Below are 24,300 nucleotides of genomic sequence, written 5' to 3' on the forward strand. Positions count from 1 at the left end.
GGATTGCGGCGTGACCATCCCCCCTGGGGGGTGATTTCTCGCTTTCTGTCTCTATGTCTCTCTCTGTCTGTCTGGCGAGTGCATGTGCCCTATAGTGAAAAACCTCTCAAAAAAAAAAAAAAAGTTTGTTATTGTACATACTAATGGTTAAGTTTTTAACAAATTGAACTAATTCATATATGTTAATTTTTTCTAGGTTGATTTATATCAATTACAAGTAAATACACTTAGGAGATACAAAAGACACTTCAAGCTACCAACCAGACCAGGACTTAATAAAGCACAGCTTGTTGAGGTATATATGAATTGTAAATTATTTAAATTTTAAATTAGCCTATTCACACACAGGGTCATTAGATGCTAGTGAAATTATTAATGTAGTATATATTATAATGCATGTTAGTTAGAAAGATAAAAGTTAATAAAAGCATCTATTGTCTCAAATTGTTTACCACCTAGGCAATTTCTTTATGTAATCACTAGTCAATACATTGTGTATAGTTTTCTGACCATCTTCCTACTGGCTCTCAAAATATTGAAGAACTGTTATAGTCATTCTAGAAATCTGTTAGTTTAAAAATTTCACTTAGGGGCCAGCAGGTGCCATAGAGGTTAAAGTGGTTGGATCCCACATAGCCACTGGGCAGTTGGAGTCCCAGACCTGGAGGCTTGAAAATCACATATGACAATTGTGCATGCATGCCTAAAATCCCAAGAGAAGGGAGGAGAAGGGATTGTGGTGTGGCTGTACCCCAGGGATTGATTTCTCACACATACTCCTTATCTCTCTCCTACGATTACATGCTCTATAGCAAAACTAAAAAAAATAATTTAAAAAATATTTAAATTTTAAAAATTAAAAGTAAAGATAAAAATAGGAGTCAGCAAGTGGTGTGGTGGTTAAAGTGCTGGACTCCTACATGACTGACCACAGTTCAAGTCCTGGACGTGGCAGCTTGAAAATCACTCTTGGCACATATGTGTGCATGCCCAAAATCATGAGAGGAGAATGGAGGAGAAGGGAATGTGGTATGGCTGTCCCTCCTGGTGGGTGATTTTTCACTTTCTCTCCTGCTGTTTCTCCCCGTCTCTCTCTGGCAAGCGCATGCACTCTATGACAAAAACCTAATTCATTAATTAAAAATAAAATTCCATTTAACTAGAAAACATTTATTGAACTCTCAACCTGAGGCATAATAAAATAAATTAATAAGTTTTAATGTTTTTATTAGAATTTAGTTTTAGAGTTTCTATTAGAACAGATCTATTACCATCATTTACTGATTTATTATTTCAAAATCTGTCTTTGTTGATATTCATTTGTTTTATTAGAAGAATTCTTGTCATCTTCACATTTATAAAAGGCAAAGACTTTTTTCCAAGTTTTTACTTGTAGTTTGCTTTGATATATGACTTCTAGTCTTCAATAAGCTCTGAAAAGTTGACTATGTTTATGTGTGCTCTAGAAGTAATAGAACCAAGGAATCTGTACATCTTACTAAGATGTTTACAGATTTACATATTTATACATTAGTCATATTTAAAACTAAAAACTTTAACCTGCTAGAGAAAATGGAAATGTAAATATAGGGCCTACTCCATGGCCTGCTGGTTAGGGCAGCTAAACCCCACATGGCCAACCCCACAGTTCAAGCCCTAGATCCAGCAGCTTGAAAAACACACCAGACGTATGTGTGTATGTGCCCAAAATCCTGTAAGGAAGGGGGAGAAGGAGGAAAAATTATTGTGACTTGACCATGTACCATAGGCATGCTTCTTCTTTCCCCCTCTCTCTCTCTGGTGAGTCTACACCACACCCTTTAGCAAAAAAAGAAAAACTATATATAAATATATAAACGAATTTTGTAGTATTCCTCTATTTGAATTTGGTTATTTAACAACATTTTCTAAAATGTGCATATTGAATAAAAGATGACTATAAATTACAAATTTTTTGCAGAATTACTTTTTTTAACATTGGTTAAAAGCAATATGTTAACTATTTAACTAGACCTTTTTTCTTTATTTCTTGCCTAAACAACAAAGTCATTTTTCTTTAAATGTAACATAAAAAATTTTGTTCTTATTGGATTGTTTAATATATTTACATAACAAGAATAGATATTGCATACTGATGAACTGTATCAAATTAATGAAATAAAGGTACCTTTTGATTTAGAAAAATGAAAACTAAAGAACTGATTTGTTTGTTTGTTTGCCATAGGTTCATATATTTGCTGGAGACAGAGACAGACAGGAAAAGTGAGAAATCACCACTCTGGAGAGGGCCACACCACAATCCCTTTTCCTCCATTTTTTTCTCCCAATTTCGGGCATGCATGCATATATGCCTGTCTTGTTCTAGCTGCTGGGTCCAGGACTCAAACCATGCAGTCAGCCATGTGGGATGAAGGCACCATAACCACCATGCCGGTGGTTGGCCCCAAGAACTAATTTTTTAAAATTTATATTCAAACATATGCACATACCATATACACATGCAAGAAGACTTACGTGAGTTCATGAAAAATCGTGACCAGCGAATGACATAATGATTACGTCGCTGGACTCCCTCATAGTTGACCATGGTCCGAATCTTGGACCCAGGGACTTAAAACTCATGCCAAGCACATGTATGTGCATGCGCAAGATCCTAAGAGAAGAATGGAAGAGAAGGGATTGTGGTGTGACTACCTCCCCTGGAGGGTGATTTTTCTTTCTGTCTCTGGTGAGTGCATGCATCCTATAGCAAAAATTGCTTCAAAAAAAAAGAAGAAAGTTCTTGAAAAATGGAATTAAAGTAAGAGTTTATTTCAATGGAAAAAAATTCTGAAATCTGTGCATAATTTTTCATAGTACACATCTTCCATGAACTTTTTATAGGTCCCCGTGTGTGTGTGTGTGTGTGTGTGTGTGTGTGTGTGTGTGTGTATTTAAATGCATAAATCAGACCTGAAGTTTTTGATAATCCAGAACAGATATTATTTCTAGAGCTATTTTATTTTTCAAAAATAAGAAATAGCCCTAAGTGTTACTAAGTTTACTTAGAAATGTTAAGAAACTAATGAATGTAGCACATTTCTTTTAAGGGATTCCAAGGTTGGATGGCTGTCCTCCTTAAATCTCTTTAATTATGTTGTGGATGAATATGTTCTTTAAGACATTTTATCTTATAGAATCTAGATAAACATGTCAGCACTCCAGTTTACCGTATCATTCTTCTGTTGATAGTCGCAGTGCACTTTAGAGTAGCATAATGAAAAAGCCAGGAAATGTAAACCATTAGTGAACATCCCTCTTTCTTTTCTCATTTTCGATCTGTAATTTTTATTCTGAAGAATTTTCAGGAAAACTTAAAGAATGCTGCCAATAAGTGAATTAATAATATAAGCTATAACAAACATGTCTGTAAGCTATTTTATGGTTTATCTAAAACTTTTTGCTTTATATTTATCCTTTTTTTTAATGAATAGAGTCTGGACCTTTATAGGTATAATACCTGTGAACTCTTCTGTTTTATTTATTGATATTTAAAGTTTTTCAATGTAAAAACATTTATTTCCTAATCTAGATTCCAGTTATATAACTTAAAATGGAAGTATACTTTCTGATCAATGTATATTTATTCAACTAAGCAAAAGTTTAACTGACATTATACTATCTTTAGTTCATAACATCTTATTCATACATGCTTTTCATCTTGTTGGCATTTTGTTAATTACAATTTAATTTTTAAAGGAAATAGCTTATCATTTCCTAGTGTATAATACTTGTTAATATATAAATTTAATTTCCTCAATTTTTTTTTTTCTTTATAGATAGTTGGTTGCCACTTTAGGTCTATTCCAGTGAATGAAAAAGACACCTTAACATATTTCATCTACTCAGTGAAGAATGACAAGAACAAATCAGATCTCAAGGTTGATAGTGGTGTTCACTAGGAGAAATGGAATTGAGACTAAGACTTGGATGCTCAGATGTTAAGACTGTTTACTGTTTTTTCACATGTAGAAATGTTCCTTGTGTATTTTTTCTACAGAGGTTTTCTCTGGTTTTATTTTCATTGTTTCTGACTCTAATAATTAGTTGGAAACTCATGTGAAGTGAGCTTTCTTAGATTAATAAATATTTTAAATAAAGGTTATTATAGTTGCTTCAGCGTATTTATTTTTGTGAAACTTGATTTTTCTTTTCTTTTAAGCAGACTTTCAGAGATCAGTATTAATTGAAATTTTAATGTAAAGGTCCATCATTTCATAACTTTTTTAATTCCAAGACACTAGTAGCTTAAGAAGAAAGAAATAGAGCACATTTGCTTTCTCTGGGACAATTTTAAATAGTAGCATTTTTTTTTTCTTTTTTTGGAGAGGTTTTTGCTATAGGGCGGGTGCGCTCGCCAGACAGATAGAGACAGAGAGACAGAAAGTGAGAAATCACCCCCAGGGGGGATGGCCACGCTGCAATCTCTTCTCCATTCTCCTCTCGGGATCTTGGGCATGCATGCACACGCGCCCGGCGTGAGTTTAAGCCGCTGGGTCTGGGACTCGAACCACAGTCAACTACATGGGAGTCCAGCGACATAGCCATTATGCTAACTGCCAGTCCCAAATAGTATTTTAAAAAGTGCATTATAGTGATCAGCCAGTGGTGTGGTGGTTGAGGAGCTATACTCCCACATAGCTGACTGCAGTTTGAGTCCTGGACCTGGTGGCTTGTTTTCTCGCTTTGCCTCTCTTTCTTCCTCTCTCTGGTTTGTGCATGTGCCCTATAACAAGTTAAAAATAATAATTATTAATAAAATTAAATAATTTTTAAAGTGCATTATTGTACTAGCAGATATAAAAAATAGACTCCTGGAGACAGCAGATTGCATAGTGGTTAAGGCGCTGAACTCCCACATGGCCAGCCACAGTTCAAGTCCTGGACATGGTGACTTGAAACACTCCAGTCAAGTGTGCACATGTTCCCAAAATTCCAAGAGGAAAATGGAGGAAAAGGAATTGCAGTATGGCCATCTGCCCTGAAGGGGGTATGATTTCTCACTTTCCCTCTCATTGTCTTTCTTTTTCTCTGTCTCCTGCAAGTGCATGTGTCCTATTGCCAAAACCTTAAAAATAAATAAATAAATAAATAAATAAAATAGACTCCTACCAGAATGTAACTTTTTTCTTATTTTCTTTATTATTATTATTATTATTATTACTTGATGAACTACCAGGAAAAACAAATAGTTTATATGCTTACCTCCTTCTAAAGGACACTTAATGTGCTAGCAAAGATAAACACAGTGCTAAAAGTTGAAATAATGATGAATTAAGTAGTTGTTTCTTACATTTTTGTCTTACAGAAAAGATATTGATATGGTAGGAATATAGAAAGTACCTCTGCAGGGGCCAACCAGGTGGTATAGTGGTTGAGACAACTGGATCCCAAGTGACTAAGTCTGTGATTCAAGTCCCAGACAGCAGCTTGAAAAACATACTGGGTGCACGTGTGCATGCCCAGAACACCGAGAGGAAAATGGAGGTGAGGGGACTGTGGAGAGGCCATCCCCCCAGAGAGTAATTTCTCCCTTTCCCTCTTTTCCCATCTCCTGCAACCACACTTGTCCTATAGCAAAAACTAGAAAAGAAGAAAATATCTCTGCAGTGCCCATTAATTTTCAATCATGTCCTATACTATTTTCATTGCAAATTAAAACTGATAAGTTGGAGAGCTCTAAATAATTAACAAAATCTTCATTTAAATTTTGGTCGTAACTCTGACTTGGTTTATATTTCTCTTCTATGTTTCATTTTATCAGGTTTCTCTTTTTCTTTCCTTTTTTAAAAGTTCTTTCATGAAAGACAAAATCAGGGATTCCCAGTTGGGTTTTGTCATAACAAGACCTTCCCCGGTTCAACAAGGATCATGGTGCATGCACCTATGGGTGCCCCTGGTGTTCAGGTCTATCCAGAATTTGAACCCTGAGCCTTGCCATACCATACCACTTTAAAACTGCCAAACATTTTTAATCTCTGCTTTTCATGAAATTATATGGCTTAGCTAAATTCTTGTTATTACCAGTCAAATTTATAGCTTGTGACATTAAAACAAAGAAACAAAAAACCAGCCTCAGTGAAGCGTTCTGAGATTGTGCTGGAGATTTTAGGCTGGAAGTGGATGAGACCAGTCATGGAGCTTGTGGTTTCTCAAGGCTGACATTTGGAGCTGAGAATTCTTTGTTGCGGGAAGCTGTCTTGTAAGTGTTGTGTTGTCATCTGTTTAGCAGTATCCCTACAGTCCACTCTCTAGGTTCCAATAACTCCCCCAAGAAGTGACAACTCAAACATTGACAAACATCCCCTGCAAGTACAAAATCACTCTTGTATTGAAAACCATTGCTGTAGTTAGAGTACTACATCTCAAGTACTGATCATTAGAAGACAAGTCAGCATAATTTGAAGTGTTCTGAGTGTATTGACTAAAAAATACAATAAGCAATAAAGCAATTGATCTTTGCTCTTACTAAGGCCATTTAAAGATGTATTTGCTATTTATTGATAAGCAGAGACTATAATAATCGATATTACAGAAATCATTTTTCTTGTATTTCAGAAATGCCTATCAGAAGATTTTTTCTTAGCTACATGAAAATGAACCACATAGCTATAAAATACCCTAATTTATTTGAAGAAAATATTACTTCCACATTTTATATTTTTACCTAAATTTATACACTATAGGTCACGTGTGGCTCACTGGAGAGACTGAGACAGAAAGCAAGAAATCACCTTCCCAGGGGGATGACCACTCCACAGTCCCTTCTCCACTCTCCTCAGGATTTTGGACACACATGTACATGTGCCTGGTATGAGTTTTAAGCTGCTGGTACCAGGGATTCAAACCACAGTCGTGGGAGTCCAGAAATGTAACCATTAAGCCATCTGCTGGTCCCTAAACTTACTTTTTATGTAATAACTTGATTATGGACTTAGTTTTTTTTTTTCTTTTTATATAATGCATACTCCATTTTGTGGCAGGAAGAGCTTGAACTTACTTGCTTACATTAAAGTGTCTTTCTTATGTACATAACTTTTAATTGGCAATGTTAGTTTTATATCATAGTTATTTGCACAGTAAAAATGAAAGAGTAAGAGGTCTGGGTGGTGAATAGTCAATATAATTAAATCCTTGTTAGAGGTATTTAAAACATGAAAAAATGTGATATAAGTTGAAAACATACAGAACTTTGAAGTCAAGTAACACTAGAAGCTGCAATGTAAAAATCAATTTTATATGAATATTTTAATTCTTTGCTTATAAATTTATTATAAACCTTTTTCTTTACTTATGTTTGTACAAAAAAGCAATGGAAACTTATCTCTAAAAAGGTACAGTTTACTTTTAATGTAGGAGCGTCTGGAAAAGAATTCAATTTGATTGTCATTGTAGTAAGAAAAGGACTGCATACTGAATTTTTGTGTGGGAGGCACTCAAAAACTAAGTCAGTATTCTGGTAACTAACTTTGAAAAAAAGGCTAAAAATTAACCCCTAAAATGCATTTCTTTAAAAAAATACATTGTATGTTAACATCTTTAAAACTGAGGGTAGTTTTATATAAAATACAATTAACTATTTTAAACTGTACAATGTGGTGGTATTTAGTGTATTTGTAACATTGTACAACCTCCAGCTCTTAATTTCAAAACTTTTTCATTACCTCACAAAAACAGCCATATGTTTCCTTTCCCCATTCCTCCCCTTTCCAATCCCCTGGAAACCTTTAATCTGTTTTTTATCTCTGTGGGTTTGCCTGTAATGAAAATACCATATAAAAGAAATCATACAATATATGCCTTTTTATATCTAGGCTCTTATTCTCAGCATGGTGTTTTGTTTCTATTGTAATTTCTGGTTTGTATATAATCATTGCACAGTTTCATGAAGTAGAGTGTGATTTTTTTTAAAGCATGTATACATTATGCAATAATCAAATCAAGGACATAAGCATATCCACCATTTTCAACATTTACATCACATCTTCAGCATTTAACATTATATTATGTTATGTGCATTTGAAAATACCTCTACTGCTTTGTTTGGAAATGGAAAGACAGTATTTGTATTTCATAGCCTGATTTATTTTATTTAGCAATATATCTTCTAGGTTCATCCATTCTGTCTAAAATCACAGGAATTCATCATTCTTTATTACTGAGTCCCCGTCCATTGTGTATATATGACACATTTTAAAATTTATTAATCAGTTTTGGGGTATTTCCTTATGAATAGTTATGTTAAAACTTTACTTCATATATTTTTTGTCCATTTGTATGTCTTCGATGTGCAAATCTCTCTTGAACAGGTTTATTTACTATCCTTTGAGTATATACCCAATAGTGGAATTATTATAAGTAGTTCTATTTTTAGACTTTTGAGGGCTCTACATACTATTTTCTGCATTGGCCGTACTAATTTACATTCCCACCAGCAGTACACAAGAGTTTCCCTTTCTCCACAGCTTTGCCAGCACGTGTTAGTCTTTGATCATAGCCATTCTGACTAGGGTTAGATGATACTTTATTGTGGTTTTGATGTGTATTTCCTTATGAATAGTTATGTTAAAACTTTACTTCATATATTTTTTGTCCATTTGTATGTCTTCCTTTTAAAATTGTCAAGATCAATTGCTCATTATTTAATTGGACTATTTTGGTTTTTGTTGGTGAACTGTTTCTTATAAATTCTGGTTATCGATCACTGTCAGAAGTATAGCTTGCAAATATTTTCTCCCATTATGTGGATTGTCTCTTTACTCTTGATTGCTTCCTTTGCTGTGAGGAAGGTTTTTTAGCTTAATGTAATCCCCCTTATCTAGTTTTGGTGTGGTTGTCCATGCTTTAGAAATCTTCTCCTAAACCAATGTCTTCAAGCATTTTCCCTGTGCTTTTGTCAGGTAGTTTTATGATTTGAGTTTTACATTTAAATCTTGAATCCATTTTAATTAATTTTTGTATATGATAAGACATAGGAGTCTAGTTTTAATCTTCTGCTGATGGATATCTAGTTTTCCGAGCACCGTTTATCAAAAGGACTTTCTTTTCCCCCTAAAATCAGTTGGCTATCTGTTCTTGGATTTATTTCTTAATTCTTTGGTTTGTTCCACTGTTTTTGTGCCAGCACTGTTTTGGTTATATTGACTTTGTAATACATTTTGAAGGCAAATAGTGTGAAGTGTGCACCTTTATTCTTTTTACTCAGTATTGCTTTGCTACTTGGAGTCTTTGGTGGTTTCAAACAAATTTTATGATTTTTCCATTTTTGTGAAGAATGTAATCGGTATTTTTAAAAGGATTTCACTGAATTTGTCGATCATTTTGCATAATATTGACATTTTTGCATAATATTGATATTTTATTTTTATAATTCATGAACAAGAATTTTTCCATTTATTGTGTATCTTTTTAATTTTCTTTCCTTAGTATTTTTTAAATATATTTCATTGTAGAGATCTTTCATCTCTTTGTTAAATTTTATCTCTCAATTTTTTATTGTTTTTGTGGCAATTGTAAAAATGATTGCTTTCTTCATTTCTATCTCAGCCTGTTCGTCATTAATGTACAAAGACAGCATGGTGTTTTGAGATTTGTCCACATTGCATTATATATCAAGACTTTATTCCTTTTTGTGGCTGAATATATTTCATTGTATCTGTATACCACAATTTATTTATTTCTTTGTCCATTAATGGACGGTGGGTTTCCACCATTGACTATTATGAATAATATTCCTATGAACATTCATGTACAAGGTTTTCTGTGAACAAATGTCTTCATTTCTCTTGGGTATATAGCTAAAAGTGGAGTTGCTGAGTTATACAATAAGTCTATATTTAACTTTCTGAGGACTTTCCAAACTTTTTACGTGGTTACACCATTTTACATTCCCACCAGCAATGTATGAGGAGGTCTACTTCTCTAATTCACTAACATATTTTCTTTTTCTGTTTTTGTTTTTAATTAAAGCCATTCTACTGGATATGATGTGGTATCTCATTGTGGTCTTGATTTGTATTTTTGTAATGATCAATAATATTAAATATTTTTACATGTGCATATTGATCACTCATATATCTTCTTTGGAAAAATGTTCAAGTCCTTTATTCCTTTTTTTTAAATTGGGTTGTTTATCTTTTGGTAGTTGAGTTATTTATTCTGGATACTTAACTCTTACCAGATATATGATTTGCATATTACTTTTCCCATTCTTTAAGTTGCCTTTTCACATTTTTTATAGCTTTTAAAATTTTCATTCTTTGTCTATTCCATGAATGAGACAAAGAGACAACACCTCCAAATGGGTCTCAACACTACAATCCAGCCTTCAGCTTCAGCTAGCTGGATTATGGGCATACATATGTAGCATACTTAAGGAGGTCTGTTGATGTGAATTGGCAACCTTCCATGTAAAGCTGCCTTGTAAAGTATCACATTCTGCCCCAGCACTACCATCCAGACCCAATAACATTCTTTGATGTACAAAATTTTTAATTTTTATGTAGTTCAGTTTATCTATTTTTGTCATTGCTCATATTTTTGGTGCCAAATCCAAGAATACATTGCCAAATCAAACATCATGAAGATTAATGACTATGTTTTCTTTTTAGGAGTTCTATAGTTTTAGCTCCCAATTTAGATTGTTGACTCACTGTGAGTTAATTTTCATGTATGAAGTGAGGTAAAGGTCCAACTTCATTTTCTTGCATGTGTTGGCCAGTTGTCCTGGAATCATTAGTTAAAGAGACTATTCTCTCTTCACTGAACGATTTTGGCATCCTTGTTGGAAATCAGTTGGTCATAACCTTTGGGTACTCTCAATTCTATTCCATTGCTTTATATGTCTGTTTTCATGCCAGTACTATTATACATTCTTTTGACTGCTGTAGCTTTGTAATAAGTTTTGAAATCAGGAAATGTTAGTCTCTCTATTTTTCTTTTCCAATATTGTTTTGGTTATTCAGGGACCCTTGCAATTTCATATAAATTTGAGGATTGATTTTTCCATTTTAGCCCAAAGGACCATTATAATTTTGATAAGGATTACATTGAATCTGTGGGCAGCTATAAGACTGAATTACGACTTCCTTAAAATTGTTTGGTCCAGCCCAGTAGCACTTATTTAACACTGAACAAATACCAGATAGTGTTCTGGATGTGATCTGCAGAAACCCCCAAGGATGTATTTCAATGAAATAATGTTACTTTTATTCACAATGTTATATCTCCTAGATTACCTATATGGTATGGTATTTCTCAAAAATTTTCCCCATAGTACCTTTTTTTCCTCTCTTAATTTGGTAGAGGGCATGTATCCTCACACAAGAGAGACAGAGAAAGAGAAAGTGAGAAAACAGCCCTCCATGGGGATGGTCATACAGCAATCCCTTCTCCATTAATCCCTCCTTTTGAGATTTGGACATGCTCACACACACACATGGTGTGTCTCTCAAACTGCTGGGTCCAGCACTCAAACTGTGAATTCAGCCAGTGGATTCAGCTACCATGCCACAGGCCAGCAGCCCCCTAGTCTTTTGTCTAGCATCCTATACTTCTCTGTTGCAAGCTTCACATTTATAAGTAGTTGTTTATGGTTATTACACCTTTGTTAGAACACAAGCCCCAAAGAACAGATCCATCTTATTCATTACTGTAGTCCCAAAGCTTAACAATACCTAACACTTGGCAAGCATTTCATTCATTTATACAGCATGAAGGATTTTCTGAAATTACCTCTGATGGTCACTGTGAGTCGATGCGTACTGAAGATATGAGTGCATAGTACAAGGCTATATCTAACAATCAGAACACATCTTTGAAAGTATTCATTTTACTTACTTTTAAAATTTATGTGACTTTTAAATTCCCACCCACTATCTGCTTCTTTTCATGTGTGTTTTGTTATTCTCAAGCATTGATATTTCACAGATATGTATCATGGTTTTATGGATAAAGCTATGTGTGAATGTGTGTAGTGTATGAGCTTTGGACTTGGAATGCTATTCAAATTCTGCTATGATTATTAACAAATAATTTAAACTTAAATTAGATCCCAAAAAATGGGCCAGAGAATAGTTACCTTGAATGTTAATTGTTTTATATAATAAGAATGAGATAAGAGGCTAGCCAGTGGCATAGTGGTTGGTTTGCAGTTCAAGTCTCAGACCTTGTGACTTGAGGAATGTGCCAGGGTGCAGGTGAGTGCTAGACCAAAATCCTGAGAGAAATGGAGGGCAAGGGATTGCAGCATGGCCATTCCCCCTGGGGTGTTTTCTCACTTTCTCTCTCCCTCTCCCCCATGAGTGTGCATGCCCTATACCAAATTTAAAAAAAAAAAAAAAAGAGTAAAGTAAAAATGTGCTTAAAGTACACCTAACATACACTCAAGTCTTGGTTCTCTTTTTTGTTCTTACTAGAAAAACTCTAGTTTTCCTTCCAAGAACTTTTATTTATACCTGGTTCCTTCCATTAAGTATAAACAGTCTGTAACAATAAACTAAGAAATAAAGGTGTTCTCAATCTTGAAGACAGGACTATGACTCTTCACCTGGAGGACAGAATTCTTTTACTGAGTTTGTGAACATCTCATAGATAAATTTTTTCTTGCCAAAAAATTAAAGCATGCCAACAATGTCCACAGGGAAAAATTTAATGGAATTAACTTTTATTACTACTTCTTTAAGATATGTTTATTTGTCCTAGACAGCTAAGAATTGGTAGAATGTGTGTTTTATTGCACAGAATAGAAGCTAGAAATGCAGTTACGTTAACATAGTGCAGATTGTGGTAAATTAGGGATGATATTCTTCGGAATATGTGAGGATTCTCAGTGATTGTTGCAAGGAATCACAAAAGAGATCTTTGGTCCAAAGAAGATATCTCTGAAAGAAAGTAGAACATCAGTCAAATTCAGCTGAAAGCTAAGGTATGTGTTAGTCTTTTCTGGATTAAACATGGACAGTGATTTCCAGGATTTCAGATATGACTATTTTTTTTAGGTGACTAGAGTACAGAGATGGGTGGAAGGATTTGCCTTAGGAGCAGCAAAGACCAAGAAGGTAACCCATTCTTCTATTAATACACCCCCATTCGCAATTGGTATTAGGCTACCATTTATCTATAAAGAAAGATTAGGTAATTTCAAAACTTTATAATCATACCTAAATTTTTATTTCTCTTTATATGGTTATGAGCCATAAAAAATCTTCAGGAGAGTAACAAAAGATTAAAAATTTCTTAGAAAGTCATTAAGTACTTTTCTAGGTTTTATAAGGAAAGGATTAATGTTTAAAAGTTACTCAACTGGGACCAGCAGATGGCATAATGGTTATGTCACTGGACTCCCATGTAGTCAACCATGGTTTGAGTCCCTGACCCAGTGACTTAAAATTCATGCTGGGCATGTGTGCGTGCATGCCCAAAATTCCCAGAAGAGAATGGAGGAGAAGGTATTGCAACAGGCCATTCCCCCGAAGGGTGATTTCTTGTTTTCTCTCTCTTCGTTTCTCTCTTTTTCTCCAGGAGAACCCTATAACAAAAATCTCTATAAAGAAAAACATATAAAGCTACCCAACTATTTCCTGGTTGGGGAGATCACATAGTATAATGTGCACAGTGCACAAAATAATATAAAATAGCATGTATATATAAAGAATTATTATGATTATGACTTACTAGAAATATGCTAAGATAAATCTTTTGACCTAGGAAAACAGTATCCCAAAATCAAAGAGAATTTAGTTATGGGTATCCATACTGTTGTTCTCATGCATAAACACAGATAATCACAAAATTTTATCATAAAGTAAATACAAGTCTATTTCAGTAAATTGATTTCAAGTCATATATTAACAAAAAAAGAAAACATGGTATTTTAATATTGGTTGGCATTTCATTTATGTAGTCAAGGAAAAATTGAATCATTTTGTGGGATGAATTAACTAGAGTTCTTCTTGTCATAGTTTAGTACAGAGATTCTCATACTCTAGCATAGAGAATTTGTTAAAATTCTAATTGCTGCTGGGGCTAGCAGTGGTGTGGTGGGTAAGGTGCTAGACTCCCACATGGCCAACCATGGTTCGGATCTCAGACCTGGTGGCTTACTTTCTCACCTTCCCTTTCTCTCTCTCTCTGGTGAAATTTGAATAAATAAATAATTTAATTTAATAAATAATTCTTGTTTAAAAATCTGATTGCTGGGGTCCAGTATGGTAGTTAAGGCACTGGGTCCCACACAGCCAACTCTGAAGTTCCAGTCCTAGACAGGATCTGCAGCTTGCACTCCTGGCGCATATGTATGTGCCTGCCCAAAGTTCTAAGAGGAGAATGGGGGAGAAGGAATTGTGGCATGACCACCCCCCACTGAGAGGTGATTTCTCACTCCCTCTCTCTCCATTTCTGTCTTTCCAATGAGTACACACACCCTCTGAAGACTAAAACAAAACCCAATTGCTGGGCCACAAGTCCAGTTTCTGACTTGGGAAGACTGGAGTCCTCTCAAGAAGGATATATACTTTTAGCAAGAACTCATGCTGAAAGTACTTTTCTAGGAACCACATGCTGAGAACCAAGTGGTAGGGGGAAAAACAAAATCTAGACCAAGTTAGAATACCTAGGTTCTGGGAACCAGCAGTTAGCATAATGGCTATGTCGCTGGACTCCCATGTAGCCAACCGCAGTTTGCGTCCCGGACCCGGTGGCTTAAAACTCATGCTGGGCGCATGTATGTGCGTGCCCAAGATCCCAAGAGGAGAATGGAGGAGAAGGGATTGTGGCATGGCCATCCCCCCTGGGGGATGATTTCTTGCTTTCTGTCTCTATGTCTCTCTCTGGCAAGCGCACGCGCCCTATAGCAAAAATCTCTCCAAAAAAAAAAAAAGAACACCTAGGTTCTAGTCCCATTCCTGATATCAGCTAGTTATGTGGTATAGTGCTGGTTATTTCAACTCTGCATCTTTAGATGGTTGTATCTGCTTTTTCTATCTCACAGGTTTATTAGAAAAATCAAAATATGATGGTTTATGTTGAAAGTAATTTGAAATAACTAATTTCAGTATGAACTATTCAAGATCATAGTATTTAAAGATTCTTCAATAACCAGAGGAAAGTGATTTTAAAATCAAGAATGAAAAATATTTACTGATTTTTCTACCACTGTTCTATACTTAAAATACACCTACTTTTCAGGTCAGTAGGAATTTGTTTTGACCTTTTACTCAGTTTATATCTGATTAACTAATACATGAAACCAGAACATTTTTCTTTGACTATTACTAAATTTTTCAGTCCTCGTATTTGCTTAATGCCATTCATTGGAATCTTTCATCTAAAGTCTTTTGTTTTTGAATTGGTTCAAGCTGGTAGCCTTAAGGTTGGCTTCTACTGGGACCAGCAAACAGTGTAATGGTTAGGTTGCTAGACTCTCACATAGTCAACTGCAGTTCAAGTCCCAGACCCAGTGGCTTAAAACTCATGCCATCACATGCTCTATGGCAAAAATCTCTCAAGAAAAACCAAAAGCCAAAAAAACTCATGCCGGGCATGTGTGCATGCATGCCCAGAATCCTGAGAGGAGAAGTGATTGTGATGTAGCCATCCTCCCTAAGGGGTGATTTCTTGTTTTCTGTCTCTCTGTCTCTCTCTGTCTCTCTGGTGAGTGCACTTGCCCTAGAGTAAAAATCTCTCTTAAATAAAAAGTTTAGCTTCTGGTAATGGTAATTTTTTTGTGAGGTAAAAATTGGATGAGGAAATTATAATTTAATAGATTAAAGTGTTATTCACTTTCAGAATTTCATTTAATTTTGTTAAACTCTGCCAAACTCTGTTTCTTAAATAAACACACTGTTCAGTTTCTTACACACTGGTGGTGATTCTAAAAAAAAAAATAGCTGGGCTTTAAACAGGATTTTACTAAACAGGATGATTAATTTCAGCAAAGCCTTATGAAGGAGTTATCTCTAGAACAGTTGCTCTGGATACATTTCATAGAATACATTTTGTGTTTCATTTTCTTACTTTGGGCAGCAGAGCAATTCACTGAAATTGCAGTAACAGATCATTTCACATCCCTTTCCATCCCAGAAATGATCCTGGACGTTCACATCAACTGGTGTCAGGTCAGCTACTCCTTCTGGAAGGTTGTGACAGTTGCGATCTTTTAGTATCTTTCTGTAGCAAGAGAGGCGATTTGCAGGTATGGCTTGGGCTCCAAGCAGCAAAGTTAGCCCAACAGTGACAGTCAGTACCATAAATTTCATTTTGGCTTTAACCCTGAGATAGAAGAAAAAAAAACAAAATATGTCAGTGTTTGTTTTTTTAATTATTTTATTTAAATTTATTGATTTATTTTAATCTGACTGGAGAGGGATAAACAGAGAGAGGGCAAGCAAGAAAGCAAGCTGCCAGGTCTGAGACAAACTGTGGTTGGCCATGTGAGAGTTCAGTGCCTTTAACCACCACACCACCTGCTGGCCCTAGTATTTGCTATTTAAAATATGAAATTCATCTGAATACAAAGTTCTGTAGCATTGTCATTAACTCCTGGATAGATAGAATGAGAGTTTTGGTCTTTTCTATACTCCTCTTTGTGTTTTTCACAGTGTAGTTTTATGACCATCTACTATTAAAATCACTTGAAATATTTGTTACAAATCAAATGCCTGAGCTCCACAAAAAGATATGGAATGAGAAATTCTGGGGATGGGATGGTGGTGAGAGCCTAAATATATATTTGATAAGCACCTAAAGTCATATAGAGAAAACTGGTTTGTAAGGTGATATAAACTCAGATAAATTTCTAGAGCAATTAGTGTGATCAAATACAGTGCTTCTTAAAAAAAATACAGTGGTTCTTGACCTTGCATACTTTATATCCTAACAATAACATTGTCAAAGAATCTGGGTCTCACCTTGAAAGAAACAAACATTGACAGATGATATTCTATAAATAGATTTATCAGTGAAATGAACCTCTGTCTCTTTTTTCTTTAGGCATATAAACTACAATGTTCTTTAACAAATAAGGCATGTACACTCACCAGAGAGAGGCAAAAAATGAGAAATAGTCTCCCCTACCCCCAGGGATGACCATGACACAATCCCTTCTCCACTTTTCTCTTGGGATTTGGGGTATACAAGCACATGCCCCAGGCATGATTTTTAACCTGCTAGGTCTGGGATGCCAACAGTAGTGTCGGCCATGTGTGATTCTGCTTCCTTAACCTCCATGCCACCTGCTGGCCCTCTACATTTATTTTTAAGACTCATCCTTGTTGCCAATTTTTGGCAATGTTTTGATTTTTTTTACAGGTTTTTCCGTAGTGCATATGCACTTGCCAGAGGGAGACAGAGACACTGAGAGGGAAAGTGAGAAATCACCGCCAGGGGGATGGCCACACCGCAATCCCTTTTCTCCATTTCTGGGATTCGAGGCACACATGCACACATGCCCAGCGTGATTTTCAAGCCACTAGGTCTGAACTTGAATCACAGTCAGCCTTGTGAGTATCCAGCGCCTTAACCACTATGTTACCTGATGGCTCTGTGTTTTGAATTTTTATTACACATGGACTACTTCTTTTTTTTACATAGCACTTTTTAAAAATTACTCATTATTATTATTATTTAATTTGCTATAGGGCATGTGTGCTCACCAGAGAGAGAAAGAGAGAGAGAGAGAGAAAGAGAGAAAATGAGAAAGGATACTACCAGGTCTGGGCCTCAAACTACAGTCAGCACCACATGGGCTACTTCTTAGCTGCAGTCAAAAACAGAGGCTTGATTCCACCTTATAATCATTTAGCCTGTCTTGGAACACCTACCACGATGGAGAACTCATTATTGACTAAGCCAGCATATTTCATTTCTATAGTACCAACCTTTCCCTCACTTTGAAATATTTTCCTGTGGTATCCACTCACCAGTTCTAGTTCTGGGGATCATACCAAACAAGCCTAATTCCCCTTTCAGGAGATAATTCTTCAAGTACAGTATTTGCATACAACCATGGAATATTTGCTATCTATTTCATCATATTTCTCTGGCTTCTATAATAGACATGAGGAAAATGGAGGCTCCTGTAGTTATGGAATAATGGCAAAATAATGGAAGAATAAGAACTAGAACCCACAGCCATTCAGGTTTCTTCTTGACAGATCCCCTAATGGAAAGAGGGAGGGACAGATAATAGATATTTTTCTTTGCATATTGTATTTTGAAAGAAAACTACACACACACACACACACACACACACACTCACATATATGCAAATTATTATTACTATCATATAGCATGGATATATCCCCAGAGGATCCATACTCACCTGAGACAGAGAGAGGGAAAGGAGAAAGTATGCCCGCATGGAGAATGGTCATGCCACAGTTTCTTCTGTCTTCCTCTCCTGTCAGAATTTTTGGCACACACACATGTGCCCAATATGTTCCTCAAGCCATCAGGTCTGAGACTTGAACTGCGTGGTTGGCCGCGGAGGATCTAGCTACCTTAATTACCAGAACGCAGAGCCAGCCCTCTTTATATGTGTGTAACTTCCGTAGATATTTGTGTGCGTAGTTACCATGGGTTTATATAAAATGTTATAATAGTTTATTTATTTTAAGAGAGAGATTTTTGCTATGGAATGTGTGTACTCAGCAGAGAAACAGAGAGACAGAAAGTGAGAAATCACTCCCTCCCCGAGAGAGACGGCCATGTTGCAATCCCTTCTCCTCCATTCTCCTCTAGAGATTTTGGGCATGCACGCACATGTGCCCAGCGTGAGCTTTAAGCTGCCAGGTCCGGGATTCAAAGTGTGGTTGACTACGTAGGAGTTTAGTGATGTAACCATTATGCCATCTGCCGGTCCTTTAATAGTTTATTTTAAGGTTATAAATCATCTATAAAACTCTATACTTAAGTTTCCTACCACCCTACTTTATGTTATTGATGTCACAATTTACACCTATTTATATTGCACATTCATAAACATATTTTAATTAGTTTTTTTTTTCATATTTTTGCCTGCTGACTTTTATGTTAGAAGTGAAAGGGACTTACTTACCACTGTTACAGCAATACAATATTTTGTATTTGTCTATACACTTGCCTTTATTAATGAGTTTTATATGATCTTATGCAGTCATGGTTAGTATCTTTTCACTTAAATTTGAAGAACTTTCTTTAGTATTTATTGTAAGGTGTATCTAGTAGTGATGAAATCTCTAAATTTTCTTTTAAAGGGCCAGCAGGCAACATAGTGGTTAAGGAATTGAACTCTCACAAGGCTGACTGCTATTCGAGTACTGGACCCGGCAGCTTGAAACTCACACTGGGCATGTGTGCGTGCATGTCCAGACTCCCAAAAGGAGAATGGAGAAGGGATTGTAGCATGTTCAACCCCCCTGGGGGTGTAATTTCTCACTTTGTGTCTTTCTGTCTCTCTGGAGAGAACACACATCCTGCAGCAAAAAAAAAAAAAAAAAACTCTTTCAAAAAATCCCAAATTTAATTTGTCTGGAAAAGTCTTTATTTCTCCATCATTTGGAAGGAGACTATAACTGACAGCTTTGCTTGGTATAGTATTCTGGTTGGCATTTCTTTTTCTTTCAACACTTACGTCATCCAACTCATTTCTGGCCTGCAAGGTTTCTGCTGGAAAAAAAAAAAAAAAATACTAGTGGATGCCAGATGGTGGCAGAGCAGTGAAATGCAGCACTCTGTGTGGTTGACCTGTATGGCAGAGTTCCATGTTTATGTTGGAGACCTCCCTGACTACACTGGGCACATACATGGCTATGGTCTAGGTCTGGCTGAGGCTAGGGATAGATTGTAGCACTAGGACCCTGTTGGAGGTGTGTTCTCTTTCTTTGTCTGTCTCTCTCTGTCTCTTGCTCACAGAAAATTAATATACTTTTAAGAAATGTTTTAAGACCAGCTAAACCACTTGTTGGTTGAGGAAGCCAGATTCTGCATAGCTAATTGCAAGGTTCAAATCCTGGCCCTGGCAGCTTGAAAAATAGGCTGGGTATATTCATGTGCATGGTCCACATCCTTTCAGGGTAGATTAATGGAGGAAAAACTATTGTAGTTTTACCACGCATCCTCATGGGGGAATACATTCTCCTTCCCCTTTTCCCTCTCTCCCTGTCTCTCTGATGAGTGTACATGCCCTCTGGCAAATAAAAACTGTTTAAAAAATCTACTGATAGCCTGATAAAGGTTGCTTTTTATATGACAAAGTACTTTTTTCTTATTATTTTCAAAATTCTGAATTTAACTTTTGACAATTTGATTATAATGTGTGGGATGGTTAGTTTTGAGTATCAACTTTACTGCACTAAAGAATACCTGAAAAGGGGCCAACAGGTGGCATGGTGATTAAGGTGCTGGACTCCCATATGGCTGACTGCAGTTCAAATTCTATCCCTGGTGGCTTGCTTTCTCACTTGCTCTTTCTCTCTCTCTTTCTCTCTCTGGTGAGTGCATGTGCCCTAAAACAAATTAAATAAAAAAATAATAATAATAAATAAAATTAAATAAATAATTCTTTAAAAAAATACATAAAAAACCTGCTAAAGTCTTACTCTGGGTTTATGCAGGGGGGGGTGCTTCCAGAAGAGATTAATATGTAAGTCTGAGTACACTGCCAGTGGAAGATCTGCCCTCAATGAGGGCAAGCACAGTCTAACCTACAAAGAGCTCAGAAAGAATAAATACAGAGGATGAGTGAGTCTCTTTTGGGAGAACAAGATAAAGTTCTTCTATTGCCTTGAACATTAGAATTAAGGCTTATCTGCTTCAGAATCCAGGATTTACACCAGCACACCTTTGGGTTCTTGGGCCTTCAGCCTTGGACTATGAATTTTATCATTGACTTCCTTGCCTCTGAGACCTTTGGATTTAGACTGAACCATGCTACTGTAATCCCAGGATCTCCACTGTGCAAATCGCCAGTTGGTGGGATTTCTCAGCTGTCATAATTTGCATGAGCTGACTTGCTCAATAAATCCTCTCTGATATATCTATATATATATCTCTACATAGCCTATTGGTTCTGTCTCTCTCTAGAGAACCTTGACTAATATAATATATCTCATATGGATTTCTTTGAGTTCTTCTTATTTGAGTCTTTTGGACCAGGGAATTGGGAAATTTTCAATCATATTTCTTTGAATGAGCTTTCTAGCCATTTTTCTCTTCTTTGAGACTCTCATTATACATATATTGGGTCTCTTGATAGTGTCTTATAAGTCCTTGAGCTATCTTCACTTTTTTATTGTTTTTTATTTCATTTTATTTTTCTGATTGGATAGTTTCAAACAACTTGTCTTTAAGCACAGTGATTCTTCTGGCTGCTGTACTCTGCTGTCAAACCTTTTCTTTTGAATGTTTTAGTTTCGTTATTAAATTCTTCTGCTCCAAGGTTTCTGTTTCATTCTTCTTATATTTTCTTTTTTATTTTTGTGAAATTCATATGCTATTTATGCTTCTTCAAATTATATATGTCACTTAATATATAGTATAAAATAATATGTACTGATTCTCCTGAGCAAGTTGAGTATTTTTATAATGGTTATTCTAAATTTTCTTTCAGGTAATCATATATTTCTAATCATATATTTCTGTTGCATTACAGTTGAGTTCTGGAGTTTTATCTTCTTTCTTTGAATTGTGTACACTGGAAAAAGAAATGCGACTTCTTTCAGTCTTCCTGGATTGACTTTGTAAAGGAGAAGATCTTCACCAATCAACCTGGCCAGAGCATCTATGGACCTCTCAAAACTTTGTGTTAGTCCATTTCCTTTCTTTTAGCAATTAGCAGGTATCTGGAGTATGTCAGATCCCATTAGTGCTCCAACTTAAGTGGGATGGAGTCAATCTCTTCGGTATCACCTGGAGAAACTGGAATGCTGAATTTGCAGTCCAATTCTTTCCCTCTCCAGAGAGAAGCAGGATTTTTTTCACTCTCTTTTTCTGTGTTCGGCTGGAGATAGGAGCTGTGGTGAGTGTCCACACTCTGATTTAAACATCTACTTAGTTCTCTGTAACCATGGATCTAGCAATAAGCCAGGCCCTGTCAGAATATTTAAAACAGACAAAACAAAAGATAGTTCATTGGGCAGCACTAGAAAAAGTTGAGATGCAGTCAAGAGGGGGCATAGATGTTGGGAAGGCTAGATCCCACATGGCTGGCTCCACGGTTGGAGTTCTGCACCAGCAACCTGAGAAACACACTGGTGCATATGTATGCATGCCCAAAATCCTAAGAGGAGAATGGAGGAGAAGGTATTGTGGTATAACCATCTCCCCTGGGGTAGATTTCTTGCTCTCTCTTTAACTCTCTCTTCTTCTCTCTCTCTCTCTCTCTTTTCCTCCTCTCTTTCTCTCTGGTGAGCCCGCACATCTTTTTTTTTTTTTAGAGGTTTTTGCTATAGGGCGTGTGTGCTCACCAGACAGACAGAGACAGACAGAGAGACAGAAAGCGAGAAATCACCCCCCAGGGGGGATGGCCATGCCGCAATCCCTTCTCCTCCATTCTCCTCTCGGGATCTTGGATCTGCATGCACACGTGCCCAGTGTGAGTTTTAAGCCACCGGGTCCGGGACACGAACCGCAGTCAACTACGTTGGAGTCCAGCGACATAGTCATTACACTAACTGCTGGTCCCAAGCCCACACATCTTGTAGCAAAACTAAAAACAACAACAACAAAAACTTGTGATGTTAGATGTGTTGTCCAACTCTTTCCTTCCCCAGGGAGAAGCTTTGGACTGGATTTTTCAATCTGCTCACTCTGTGATGGGGTTTGGGAGAGAGCTGTAGAAAGTGAAGGCATACTATTTCAGACCATTGCTTTGTTTTCTGTAGCTCCCAGTAGACTAGTGTATGCCTGCCCTTTCAGCACTTGGCGGCAGGCAAGATAGAAGCAAATCCCTGGGGTAGCACCTGGAAAAGTTGGAATGCTAGACATGTGATTCAATTTCTTCACTTCTCAGGGAGGATCTGGGATCTGGGAGTTCCCTCTCAATCACATGGTGCTGTGCCAGAAATGGAGATTATGACTAGAAGGTATTTTCACTTTTTATAACAGTTTGATGTGGCTGCTTTTGTACTTGCCCAGATGTGAGAGCCTCTCATCAATTCCCTTTCTGTATTTCTCACAAAGGGAATTGATCCATGTGCTTCTACTGAATTTATCCATATGGGAAAGGAGAGCCTAGAGCTTCTTTTTCCACCATCTCAAGTGTGTTTCTTAGAGGCTGTCTCTAGTTTGGTCATAATTTTTTAAAAACAATTATTTATTTAACTTTATTTATTATTATTATTTAATTTGTTATAGGGCACAAGCACTCTCTAGAGAGAGACACAGAGAGAGAGGGAAAGTAAGAAAACAAACCACCAGGTCCAGGGCTTGAATTGTAGTCAACCATGTAGAAGTCCATTGCCCCAACCACCACATTACCTGCTGGTCCCTAGTTATAATTTTTTTAATCCAAACCAGTAATCTCTGCTTTCTAAGTTGAATATTTAGAGCATTTCATTTAATCCTATTATTGTCATGATTAGGTTTAAATCTATTATCTTTCTATTTGTCCAATGTATTTTATATTTCCTTTTCCTTCTAATTCTGTGCTCTTTTGGACTGATTAAAGCTTCTGTAATTTTATTTTACCTCTTTTGTTGCCTTATACGCTGTAGTTCTTTATTTCATTCTTTTGGTGATGGGATTAAAGCATATATTTTTAACTTGTTAGAGTCTCCCTCAAATTATACTATGCCACTTTATGTACAAGAATTTTACAATAATATGCTTCCAGGTGTCTCCTCTCAACTTTTATGCTATTTTTGCTATACATTTTCTTTAAGCGTATATTATCAGCCTCATAATATACCATTATGTTTGTTTACTCAGGCAAGATATTTAAGGATTTAAATAATAAGAAAATAAGAAAAAGAACTTAAGCATTTATTCATGTAGTTTTTATTTCTAGTCCTTTTTATTCCTCTATGTAGATCTAAAGTTCCATCTGGTATCATTTTCTTTATGTCTGAAGTCTGTCTTTTATTATATTATATTACATTAATATAATGTTATTATTATAACATTCTTGTGGTGAAGACTTGCTGGTGATGAATTCATTTAGTTTTTGTATGTCTTAAAATACAATATATCCGAAAGCTATATCTACTGACTATAGTATGATAGATTGGCAGGCTTTTTTTCTTTTAATACCTTAAAGTTGTACCTTTTTTTTTTTTTTTTTTTTTT

At 36.0% G+C, this 24,300-nt stretch overlaps 2 protein-coding genes across 2 annotated transcripts in view; one reads left to right on the plus strand and one right to left on the minus strand.

The window, feature by feature from the left end:
• SAP30 (Sin3A associated protein 30) overlaps positions 1-4,144 on the plus strand; it is a gene marked incomplete in the record, with an annotated part of 10,062 nt that extends 5,918 nt beyond the window's left edge. The window contains 2 exon segments of the mRNA XM_014587047.2: positions 197-295; positions 3,819-4,144. Coding sequence (XP_014442533.2) covers positions 197-295; positions 3,819-3,941 — 222 coding nt within the window.
• Positions 4,145-12,481: 8,337 nt separating this feature from the next.
• SCRG1 (stimulator of chondrogenesis 1) overlaps positions 12,482-24,300 on the minus strand; it is an 18,157-nt gene continuing 6,338 nt past the window's right edge. Inside the window, exons 2-3 of the mRNA XM_006146467.3 lie at positions 16,054-16,308; positions 12,482-12,920 (exon numbers count right to left, since the gene is read on the minus strand). Of these exons, the coding sequence (XP_006146529.1) occupies positions 12,866-12,920; positions 16,054-16,295 (297 nt within the window). The 5' untranslated portion in view covers positions 16,296-16,308 and the 3' untranslated portion in view covers positions 12,482-12,865. The remainder of the gene's footprint in view (positions 12,921-16,053; positions 16,309-24,300) is intronic.

The sequence above is a fragment of the Tupaia chinensis genome, unplaced genomic scaffold (assembly GCF_000334495.1).
Source record: "Tupaia chinensis unplaced genomic scaffold, TupChi_1.0 Scaffold000179_1, whole genome shotgun sequence".
Lineage (NCBI taxonomy): Eukaryota > Metazoa > Chordata > Mammalia > Scandentia > Tupaiidae > Tupaia > Tupaia belangeri.